General features: G+C 45.6%; 1 protein-coding gene across 1 annotated transcript in view; it reads right to left on the bottom strand.

Moving 5' to 3' along the window:
* The window catches only part of btbd7 (BTB (POZ) domain containing 7), a 37,131-nt gene that overhangs the window by 3,508 nt on the left and 21,432 nt on the right, over positions 1-12,191 (bottom strand). The window contains exons 3-10 of the mRNA XM_034222004.1: positions 9,215-10,348; positions 4,362-4,570; positions 3,656-3,731; positions 3,065-3,225; positions 2,810-2,953; positions 2,152-2,341; positions 674-852; positions 89-493 (exon numbers count right to left, since the gene is read on the bottom strand). Coding sequence (XP_034077895.1) covers positions 89-493; positions 674-852; positions 2,152-2,341; positions 2,810-2,953; positions 3,065-3,225; positions 3,656-3,731; positions 4,362-4,570; positions 9,215-10,348 — 2,498 coding nt within the window. The remainder of the gene's footprint in view (positions 1-88; positions 494-673; positions 853-2,151; positions 2,342-2,809; positions 2,954-3,064; positions 3,226-3,655; positions 3,732-4,361; positions 4,571-9,214; positions 10,349-12,191) is intronic.

Genomic DNA, 12,191 nt, shown 5'->3' with positions numbered 1-12,191 from the left:
CTTGTGATCCCAGGCACAACCCACAAAGCTGCATTTAAATAAACACAACCATAACCCCAAGGACTCTAGGAAGTAACACATGACTCACCGCTTGCTGGTCTGAAAGCAAAGCTCGGCCCATAGCCTGCGGGTTGGTGCAGTCTGGGGGCTGCGGCCTGGGCACAGAGGAGTATTCTGAGCTGCCATGCTTAGCGGCCGCATGGCGCTGGATCAGGGTACGGTTGCAGGGGTAGGAAAAGGAACGGGTGGGGGTGGGCATGGGCACACGGGGACGCCAGGCACCCTTGAGCTGAGCATGGCTGGGTGTGGCAGGGGGGTGGTATGGGGGAGGTGGAGGAGGTAGGGGAGGGTGGAAGCCCACTACCCCTTCCAGCTCTGTGAACATGCTATCCATGGCTGGGCTGCTGTTTACCCGACACCGACCCACCTTGCGTAGAGCCAGAATTGGACTCTCGTCTCCAAACCGTTCATCAGGGAAGAACTTGTACGGGTTCTGAAAACACAAAAGGACAACAGAGGCTATAAAAAAAGTAAAAACTGTATCGATTTGGAGCTGACAAAGCTTTTTCTTAAGATTTATCTTCCTGTGGTTTTTCAAGGTCTTTGTTCCCCCCCTGTTAGACATGTCCTATCATCCCCTCCACACCCCGGGGACAAACTGCTTCACACTGACCTGCAGTAGCTCAGTGGCTCCGTCTGCGAGACCGAACTCCCTCAGAACTCGCAGCTGCAGCTCATAGCTGACGGTGGCTCCTTCACCACAGTTGAGGGCATAAGCTCTCTGGACCTGCTCTGTGTGCCTCAGTTCCTGCAGCCTCCGGATCATCTCCTTCACCACAGACAGCTGGGGCACTGAAAGACGCACACAAAAAAGCACATTCATTGATGGATGGATCACTTTTGTATACGAGCAAGATGTTAAGGATACATTAGACCCTCCAGAAAAACGCGGGCAAAAATCCTTGATTATGCGGTCAAACATGCAGGGGGTTTATGTGATTTTATGCGGTGAAATTGCGGAAAGTTGCGAAATTGGGATGTCTTATTTATTATTTATTTATTCTCTCTCACACACAATCTGCCACTAACGTTAAACCCCTTTACTATACAATTAAACACATTCAATGTTTATTTATTGTAAAAGCAATTGGGCTATTTTTTTTTTAACACACACACACACACACACACACACACACACACACACACACACACACACACACACACACACACACACACACACACACACACACACACACACACACACCACACACACACACACACACACACACACACACACACACACACACACACACACACACACACACACACACACACACACACACACACACACACACACACACACACACACACACACACACACACACACACACACACACACACACACACACACACACACACACACACACACCACACACACACACACACACACACACACACACACACACACACACACACACACACACACACACACACACACACACACACGTTCGTTATCTGACACCAGCTTCAATCTTGGAGGCTTCTCACCTCGTTTCTTGTAGCCCTCGAAAGGGTTTTGGAGGTTGATGCCTGGGTGAACGTGAGTTGTTTGGCTTTCTTGTCCGCAGCAGCAGAAAGCATTTTCGAATGTTTGAATGAATCAAAGTGGGTCGACTCGTCACCGTCGATGTTCTCTTATGCTCCAACACACAGTTGCACGGGGTGCAGAATAGTTTCCCCCCACTTTCGTGCAAGACATCGGGGTACTGCTTTGCCCGGTCTTTAGCAGAAATGTTCGTCGGTAAATGAGATGGATTAGATGTTTTCATCTTGGTGTTTTCTCTCTCGTGTGAGCTCCACACGTTCACTCTATATGGTGTTGTTTACCTTCTGTGATGCGCGAGCTGATGACGTCGCGTCATCATCATCATCACTTCACGTCAAGGCGAGTTAACTTTTTTTTCTTCTCAACTTTGTGTGGAAAAATGCGGGGATTATGCGGCCTTTTGATAAATATGCAGCCTTTTAAAAATCTGCGTCATTTTGCTGATTATGCGGTAAATTCTGCGATCGCAGAATCGCATTTTTCTGGAGGGTCTCATACATGAATAGTTTGGTTTTTGCTGACATGAGCACCGGCAATCCTCTTACCTGGAATTTCATTGGCCACAACTGATGGAGCTGTGTTGGAGTTGCTGGCCATCTGCTGGTGGTTGATCATGTGACAGCACTGAGGCACGGCGTTGTTGACCATGTAGAGTGTGTCTGGGACGTTGGACATGCGCACTAAGCGCAAACGCACCAGGTCCGTCTGCTCCACCATCATTTCATCAAGCACAGACTGAGGGGCAGGCAGACGAGAGAGGGCAAGTTAGACCAGAACTTCTGCGAAATAAAAACTCCTATGTGCAGCTCAAGGACACAGAGGGTTTGCAAATGAGTTCCACTTGATTGACACTTCATCTAATGATGAATCTCTCTGGTCTTGGGAAACGTTCATAAATATTCATGACCCTGGGAAGCCCTATAAGTTATTAGGAAAATGTGCAAATGGACATAAAATGTATTTCAGTCAAGATGATGGAGGCTGCTCTTTGAGAAGGTGAGTATGCATAGCAACAGCAGGGCATGGTTGCACGCTTTCTGAGCTATGAATAGGTCCACACATTTTCCCAACACACCTAATGGTTAGTCTGTCCTCTTCACAGAACCTCTGCTCTCTTTGATGATAGCTATAAGGGACACCAAATATTCCACTGCTTCCTGCGCAGTCTGAAGGCCCCATTAATCAGAAGTGAATGAGCCTTACCTTAGCCTCCTCCACATAAGGAGAGAAGAGGCGGGGGCGCACATAGATGCCAGCACTCTTCTGCCGTAACCAGGCATTGGCTTTGCCCCCCTCAGCTGTGGGCAGCATGTCTGAAGGAGGGGTGCTTATCAAACCCCTTTTCAGCTGTGGACAGAGGGGAAGAATGGGATGCTCAGTTTATGAAGGTTACAATGACTCAGGTGCAGAGCAGTACACACACACATCAGCTGAGGAAAGCAGACAATGAGTACTGACCGCGTCAGAGAGGACGTCACTGTTGGGAGGTAAGATGTGCTCAGTCCGGATGAAGGGCAGGAGCGGAGACAAGATCTCTTTTAGCTCCTCCACATCCAGGTCTCTCCTTTTCACTCCCCTCTTGTTCACACTGTGGGCTGTGCCGCTCAACAGGTTGGGCTCTGGGTAAATTAGGACAGGAACAGCCATTAGCGGGTTTTTTATATAATGCATACAACCGTGACTATTTATGCATCCATGATAAGGCTTTTAATGTTTTTAAGTCACCCTGCTGGCTTTTTTCATATTGTTCAAGCAAGTTCAAATTAACAAATTGCAGATAAGCATTTCATTGCCCACTGTGGGGTTAAGCTTCCTAAGCAGGTTACTAGCCCATATAATATGATGACTTAAAACCTTGACCATAAATCCGACATAGGACAACTGCATACGAGGTCAGAACACACAATGAGGCCACTCCTTTTGAAGGGCAAAGTTTGGTTGATTTTAGTATTGCTTTCGGCATTTTTTGGAGGCTCTTGGTAAGTGGGTAATTTCCTCAGAGCCATTAGGGGTCTGCTCAGAGGGTAATTATAGAGTGTATTATCTTACCCCTGTCTGCCATCCTCTTAATAAGCTGCTGCTCGCCCCACTTAACAACATACTTGAGAATGTCCTGTTCACTCGCCTGTGAATGAGCCAGGGTTAAAGAGAGAGAGAGAGAAAGAGAGAGACAGACATAGAGATATAGGATGGGGAGAAAGAAAGACACAAAAGTATTATTAGGACAAGCTTAGATATTTCCGGGAACAAATCTAGAAAGCTGTTAAGTGAGGATAAGGTGCAGATGCAATATGTTCAGACGGTGTCCCGGCATAGCTCCGGCCTGGTTGGTCTGTTTGTGTATTTGCATGTCAACACTTCACCCCAACCATCTGGTCTGATGCCCGACTAGCTTGGCAGTGCAGATGACAGCCCAGCTTTGATTAGGTTCTTGGTTTGAAGGCATTTCCTCAAGGGAATGGTACTCAACTCTGGAGACTCTGAGTGTCATCTGTGTGTGTGTGTGTGTGTGTGTGTGTGTGTGTGTGTGTGTGTGTGTGTGTGTGTGTGTGTGTGTGTGTGTGTGTGTGTGTGTGTGACACAGAGTTTGTTAATGCATTGATGTCTATGTGTTCACTGTATTTTCACTAAGCAGTAATTCTGACAACATGTCAGGCTCCCATTATTGACGCTTCATGCTAGAAAATGTATCTTCCATGCTGAGAAATGTCAGAGAGAGTGACAACAGATTGACAGCTCATGCTCCGTTTCTTACCTGCAGGTAGTCAGACTGAATGGCGCAGAGGAGGTGCTCTTTGCTAAGCTCGTAGAGAACATCTGAGGTGACGACCTGACTGAATTCCTCGCAGAGGAAATGCATGGCCTGCCTGTGGACCCACTTGGAACCATACGGCTGGGAGCTCCACTTCAGGATGGGGACGAGTGAGTCCAGAGAAAGGCTCTCCACAACAATGTCCTCACAGCCTGGGAGACACAATGAGATGCACAAGTAATTTACACCTTGATATTCAATCCAGTCTCTTCATGGGAACACGTGTCTTATATTTCAAGTACATATATTAAAGCTAGCTCTATGATACTTAACAAAAGCCAAAGGAAAATAAGTTTAATAATGAATGATTTAAAGAAAGAACACAAAATGTATTTCTGCAGCCACTGCCAGACCATTAGTAGTTTTGACTCGTATTCACTGACCCAGGGATCTCCCTCTACTAGCCCCCACATCCTCCTCGCTGTGTTTCCTAAATCAGGGCACATACCAGAACAGCAGGCAGTGGTTTAACTCTGTAACACACCAACCCATATAAATGCCTTTGATACCTTGATGTGTTTCAGTCTCAAGCTGCCTTATTTTAACAGTGAGAAGTAAACACAGCAGCTTGAGGAAACACACACACACACCAACAATCCACAGAAGGCTTAGGGATTGTTGTAACTGCTGCTCTAGCCATTTAAAAAAGGAACCAAGATTTGAAAATGTAGCCTGCGCCAGCACTCAAACTTATTCTAACAGGGATTCTTTTAGGCACAATTAAACCCCCAAACATCCACTCAGATTAACATATGATTGGCTAGGTCAAGCTTTCTATGCCAAACACGTCAGAGCTTCAGTGGCTTTTATTCTCTGATCAACAACATTTATAAAATGGACTTCCATGGAGATAAAGCCAGACTGACTGACGTCCAGTTAGAGCCGATCTAAACTGAAACACAAGCTCGCCAACTTCCTCCTTCCAGTCTGTCCTGTCCATCAGGCAAGTAGCAACGCTCCTCTGGGAAACGCTTATCTTAAAGTAGAGGATCTAAGTTGCCTTTCCGCCCCCAAACACACTCTCTGGGAAACTGGACACCAGACTTGAGAGTGAAGGCTCCAAAGATGCTCCTGCTTTCAAATCTAACGCTTCTTATCCATCCACGCACAACTCACACACTTTTAAGACTTGCACACATGTTAGAAGAACTGCACATCCACATGTGCGCATGGACGCACAAACGTATGATACTTCCCCTTTTAGGCATCTTCAGTTGTCATGTCAAGTTAGCGAAATGCAGAGTTAAAACGAAGGGTGGAAACCCAGCATCGTTAAGTAGACAGATGAAGTTGAAATGTGGACCAAGGCACTTTGGCTTTTTTATCTGCTATAAATAAACAGACAGGAAATGGATTCAAAACATCTGTGCCTCCATCTCCAGCACTCCTCGCTTTGCTGTCTGTCTTCTAGAAAGCGCTTTTTCTCATGTCAGTCTTTCACCTTTGCCCTCTCTGAGAAGTAGACACACACAAACAAACACATGCACAAAGGCACAAAATACCCCACTTGGGACCAGTGGCCCAGGAAAGCAAACAGCTCTGCTCTGTGTTAGCACATTATAATTCACAGCCTGTCTTATAAAACGCAGCACTTTTAATATGAGCAGGAGATTAGAATCATTATTATATCTAATACTAACCCACCTCCCCTTCTCTCCACGGGTGGTACACCACATTCATTGGAGTTTAGCCGACTGACAAGAATATCAACACAACAGCAGGAGCAGCAACAGCCAGCTTAACACTACACTAACTTTGGAGGACGTATGCATTTTATCCTGCCGTTATTATTTGGAGCTCTTTGTTTATGGAGCGCACCGTCTCCAAAGCCACTTAAATCATGAACCGCACTCTGTGGCCTGTAAACAAGCTGCTGGAAGTAAATCATGTCTGACGATGATCACTCAGGGCCAAGGACTGAACGCTCTGGTCAGTTATTGTGTATGGAGAGAGAGGAAGTACCACAGTGCACAAGCTGAAACCACACCAATTTGCTATCATCTCTGCGGTGCCCTTGAAAAATTAATAAGGCTTTTAATATTGGTTGCTATTCGAGTGGGAGGGAGTCATAAAGGGATGCACATGTTGAGAATTTGTTTGGAAGACTGACAGGGAGCTCAACAAAAACCTCCATGAGTCAGCACTTCACACAGCCAGACGGCAGCAGTCGAAGACCACACGAGGAGCGAGACGGTGCGTATTAAATCCCTGACAAAAGTCCTCTGCTGCCTCATGAAGTGACATGGCAGCCCCTGAAGTTTCCTGATGTGGGATGGAAACAGACACATTTCTTATAATCTCATAATTAACTTACAGATGCTAGTTGTTAGGATTTTTTAATTAAATGTGAAATACAGTTTCTGTCATTGAGTGTCTGTGCCAACCAGTCAAATTGCCCTCTACAATCATGTCTATCCAAGATTAGACATTTATTGTAAAGTAAAGGAATTTTGATTTATGGCCAAAAAAGTGTTTTTCATCTCACAGTAATATTGAACTAAAAAACAATCAGGTTATCATTACCAAGTGGACATTACTGCCACATTTGATGAGTCCCTAAATGCGCTCCTGAGATATTGTGTTTAATATGATGGATGTGAGGTCACAGTGACCTTTGATCCCCAAAATGTCATCTTTGAGTCAAAGTGGATGTTTGGGCCAAATTTGAAGAACTTCCCACCCTCCCATAAGACCACTGGACTTGGCTGTCCCCGGCGCGGAGGCATACAAAAGGAAAACATAAAATAAAGAAGGGAATAGGAAGTTGCGAAAGAAAAAACACTGCATGAAACACTAGGATAAAATGACACCAGGTCAACCTCAGCTATCTCTCCCCATTTAACATGGAGGTTTCATGGGAACTGATTAGAGCGGAGCAGCACTGAGGGAGAGGGGATAAAAATACCCTCAGTTAGGGGCTTGTTGAGAGGGGGGGATGGGAAGGAAGAGGGGGTGATGGTGCATGGTGATGACACTATTTGGCTGCTCGTCGGCTTAAGCTGCCAGAGTGACCCTGAGAGTGACACTAGAGCTGGAGGACGGGAGGTGGTGTCTAACCAGCTGTGTATGGTGTAAGTGTACACTGAAATGGAGATCAGCAGCTTCCCACAACAAAATAATCCCTACAATATTTTATGCAAGCATCTTTAGGTATCGAGTGCCTTTTGTCCCAGAACTATGAACTGTTCTTCATAAAGGTAATTATTTTGAGAGGATGAATCTTGCTGTGATTTTAAAGCTTAAACCGTGGGCTCTGCATCATTGGTACCATTCTACCAAGCACGAGTGATATTGGTAAGGCGAGGTGCCTGCGAAGAGCCCGAAGGACATTTAAAGACAATACCCGCTCCCCGCAACAGCCTGTTCACCCTGCTGACGCCTGGCAAGCGATACAGGAGTATCTGATGCCACACCACCTGACCACGGAGCAGCTCTTTATCTCAGGCTGTGAGACTCCTTCCCTCCACCTGCTGTTCCACACTCCACCATAAAGTGTCTTCATCTTCATTTTGATGAGTAATCTTGTGTTGTTCAATGACAACAAATTAACCTTGAACATCTAAACCCATTAGGATGACATGGTTTATTAAAATTGTATCAATATTGCATAGGAATTTACACAGAAAAGCTGAAATATCTGCCTACTGAGGAAACAATACTTTTGAACTGGATTCAAAATAACTTTTATAAATCCATTTTAGCATAGCATACTATCAAACTTTCTTTTAAAGAAATCGCTTCACTAAAGTGTTTTGAGTCACAACAAAGTATATAGAGTGCATTTTCAATATATTTTTGTAACATGGTGACTTCAATTGAAAATAACAATGTTTTGATTTCATTAGACAGCATGGGGCAGTGAAACTGTATGCTTAAACTGTTTAATGCCTCTCTTATTACCCTTTCAATATTTGACAAACTAATTTACATCATCCTGGTGCTATGAAAGATAAGACGGGTATAAAATATGATAACAGCGTCACACAGCCTCTCTGGATCTACAGTTATGACAGTATTTAATATTGCATTAGTTATTCTGATCGAAAAAGGAGCTTTATGTGTTCGAAGAACTGGACAGCACTCAGACAAGAGACTCTGGAGGAGGTGAGAATGACAAAGTGATTGGCTCATGTCAAGCCATGACTTTAATCTTCGACATGTTACTGGGGTCAGAAAGTGAAGCAGTGGTTAGAGTCAGAACGACACTGTCACCTCAGAAAAGATAGACCAGTGACGAAGTAGACGACAGAGGCTCAGATGCGCATGTTTCAGACAGTAAGCCGTCTGCCCCTGGAGACGCAGACAAACCCTTCAGCCTATATCAATCTGTTACTGGCAGCCGCAGCTCCAACACCCATCACTGTCAGCCAAGCTGTTTAACACCAGCCTGCTCTGCACAACCATATTGCACATATTCCACCATATGCATGATGTAGTTTTAAGGACTGTGTAGAATAATAATATATTAGCGTTAGACACGTTATATGAATGTATAGAAAGAGGGATTTAAAAAGGCCTTGCGAGGCATTATTCACAACAAAATCCAGCCAGATCTGAAAAATTCAATTTCTCATTTAGTCAGTGGACTGGACACATTATGAATTAATTAAATTAAACTAAATTGTGAGGCAGACCAAGCATAAAAGTACAGCTAGACAATTAATTTTATCATTTTGAATGATTATGTTTTAAATGAACTCATATTTCAATGAGAGAGGTAAAAGATGCAAAGCATAAAAATACATGACATAATTTATTCTTACAAGGTTCTATATATGGCTGTAAATATGGCTTACCTTGAGCCAGCATACTGAATTCTAAGAACAGAGCGATGTGATACAGCTCCATGGCCTCCTCTGTGCGCGTGCTGGCTCCACGCCCCCCAGAAACCAGGGCTTGAACCTCTCCCAGGCTGCCCGCCGACGGGCTGCCCCGCAGCACGAGCCCAAGCTCCACCGCATCCGTGTACATGCAGTGGAGAATGACCTGCACATATTTCCGAGGTATGATGGACTCATCCAGCACTATGCGCGTGGGAGTATGCAATGTGCGCTCAGTCATTTCCTCTCCTGTGCGGATGCGCCTCTGCAAAAGGTTCCTAAAGAAAGGAGAGCGGGCCGAGAGGATAGCTTTATGCGCCCTAAGGTCCTCGTCGGGGGTCCCGGGGCATCCTGAGCCCACTGTTGGTGCCGCGGCCACGGCACCTCGCTCGTTACAGCTCTCTATCATCTCAGAGTCCGAGGAGAAGCTGAGCAGAGCGTCGTAGTAACACATGTAGTCAAACAGGCCCTTCATGTCAGCCTCCAGGGAGTTGGGAGTCCCAAACTCCTCACTGAGTTGCACCAGCACATCCACGTTCTGCAGCCTGGTATCCTCCGCCCCTCCCACCCCAAACTCCCCAGTGTACAAGTAGTGAAGTAGGGCAGAGAACATGGGCACATCAATGCCAGTGGTCTCAATGTCCATGAGAACCTCTGCTCCATAGCCAGGAGATGACGATAGCAGAGTCTTAAAAAAGGGGCAGCGGGCAGCCAGGATGGCCCGGTGTGCTGGGAAGCAAGTACCTTGGAAGATGAGATCCACATCGGTGCAGTATTTATGCTGGTAGAGGGCCGCCAGATTCCGCGGCAGGTTGGGGGCCTCGGCACGTGCCAGGCTGGCCTGAAAACTTAGCTCCTTGAGCGCTGCTGTGCCCTCGTACTCCTCCACCAGGGCGTTTGAGTCCCGGACATCCCACCCTGACAGAAGCTCTCGCATCTGCCGCGCATGATCTGCTGAGCGGCTTGACTTCCTCCTCTTGATGAACCTCCGTTTGAGGGTCGCCAGACCAAGGCTCTTCTTCTTCCTGTCTGTCGGCCGCTCATGGCCGTGCTCCAGGCTGTAGAGCTTAGACTCCCAGCCATATCCCTGCTGAGAGTAGGACGACGTCCCTGGAACAAACACAATGCATGTTAGATTCATAACAAATGTTACTTTGTGTTTTAAAAAAAAACAAAAACTAGAATCTTGGGAAATACTGGATATAAATTAAAGAATATTTTCTCTTTATGAAATAGTAATGACAGTACTTCCTAGATAACTCCTTTAAATAGTTTTCTAGTGATACATTTCATAACCCTAACACCCTCAGTTTGGAGTGCAAACTGTTAGAAACACAATCTGTCTGTAGCCCCCCTGTGGTGTGGCCAGCTCCGTCAGGCTAAACACACACCACCCTGACCCAGCTTCCAAAGCATCTGGATCTAGTTCAACAGCAGAAAAAACAGACATAACCCCTTTATTTTGTTATGTAGAAACTGAACTATGGTTATTCACAGCCTAGGAACCAATTAGCTCATAGAAGACTTTGTCCTGCTTTGTACTCCTCGATGAACTTCCGTCCATTCGCATACTTCAGCCCAATCAATTACACTAAACGGCAGTCGTCTTTGGCATGCGAGACAGAACTCGTACTTCAGAGGAAACTCTGCCAAGGAGATCCTCTCTCTTCCTGCCCTTCTCTCAGCATCCATCAGTGTGACCCAAATAGAAATCATTCTAACAGTGTGAATCATCTGTGGCATAGGTCAGCTCACCCCAGCAAATAACAGTTCAGAGTAAACCACATGGGTCTCAGAGGCTACAGGGATAATTTGGCTTTACTTTCACTTCAGAGAAACGTTCTACATAAACCTCGGAGCCAAAGTTATTTAGAAAGTGAAATAAATAATGATTTTTGTTCACGACAGATTTATTTTAATTAATCTCTGAAGCAGTTCCCCAAACCGTCTGGCACAGAGGGCAGCAGGGAAAGATTTAAGGACCATAAATGAAAAAGACTCCAAAGATTGATAATTTAGGAGTTAGTCTCCTAACATGCCCATGATGAACAGTGATGTATAACAACCAATCAAGAGCACTACTTACAAATATAAGAAGTACAGAGTGACCTCATACACTCGAGTGCAAACAAGTAACAAACTCACAGAATGAACAACCTGAATGTGACCCTTTTTAGCACATGCAGGCAGACTAGCTGTTGTAGTACAGCAATGTTCTCTGGGAATAATAATAATAGATTTAATTTGTTAGCGCTTTTACAGGTGCTCAAAGACGCTTTACAGATATAGTGAAGAGAAAAGAAAGGAACAACAAATAAATATATAGTTAAAGTTAAAGTCAAATAATACGAAAACAATCACACATTCAAAGCCAGATTGAAGGTTTTTTGAAGGTGGTGAGGTCAGCGACGGAGAAGGCTCTGTCCCCCCAGGTCCGGTGATTGATGCGGGGTGGGGAATGGATGGATAGGAGGTTGGCTTCTGATGAGCGGAGGCAGCGGGAAGGGGTGTGGTGGTGCAGCAGGTCTGTGAGGTAGGGGGGGGCCTGATTGTTGAGGACTTTGTGAGTAATGAGGAGGACCTTGAAGTTGATTCTTTGACGGACGGGGAGCCAGTGGAGGTTCTGGAGGACGGGAGTGATGTGGAGCGGGTGTGGGTGAGGAGGCGGGCAGCAGAGTTCAGGATATGTTGGAGTTTATTGAGGAGGTTGAATGGTATGCCGTAGAGCAGTGCTTCTCAAAGTGTGGTCCGCGGACCACTGGTGGTCCGTGAGCGCCCCCTAGTGGTCCGTGAGTATATTGGTAACATTTCAAATTTGAAATAAATAAATAAATTTAAGTTTCCGCACTCTCGCGGGAATATCTCCGCAATGGAGCGAGCTTAAGTTTCACTTTCGATTGCATGATATAGCCCAGGGCAACACCTTTGTCACACATGTTGCAACCTGTTTGTA

Source organism: Gymnodraco acuticeps, unplaced genomic scaffold (assembly GCF_902827175.1).
Source record: "Gymnodraco acuticeps unplaced genomic scaffold, fGymAcu1.1, whole genome shotgun sequence".
Taxonomy (NCBI): domain Eukaryota; kingdom Metazoa; phylum Chordata; class Actinopteri; order Perciformes; family Bathydraconidae; genus Gymnodraco; species Gymnodraco acuticeps.
This window is presented reverse-complemented; position numbering and strand designations above follow the sequence as displayed.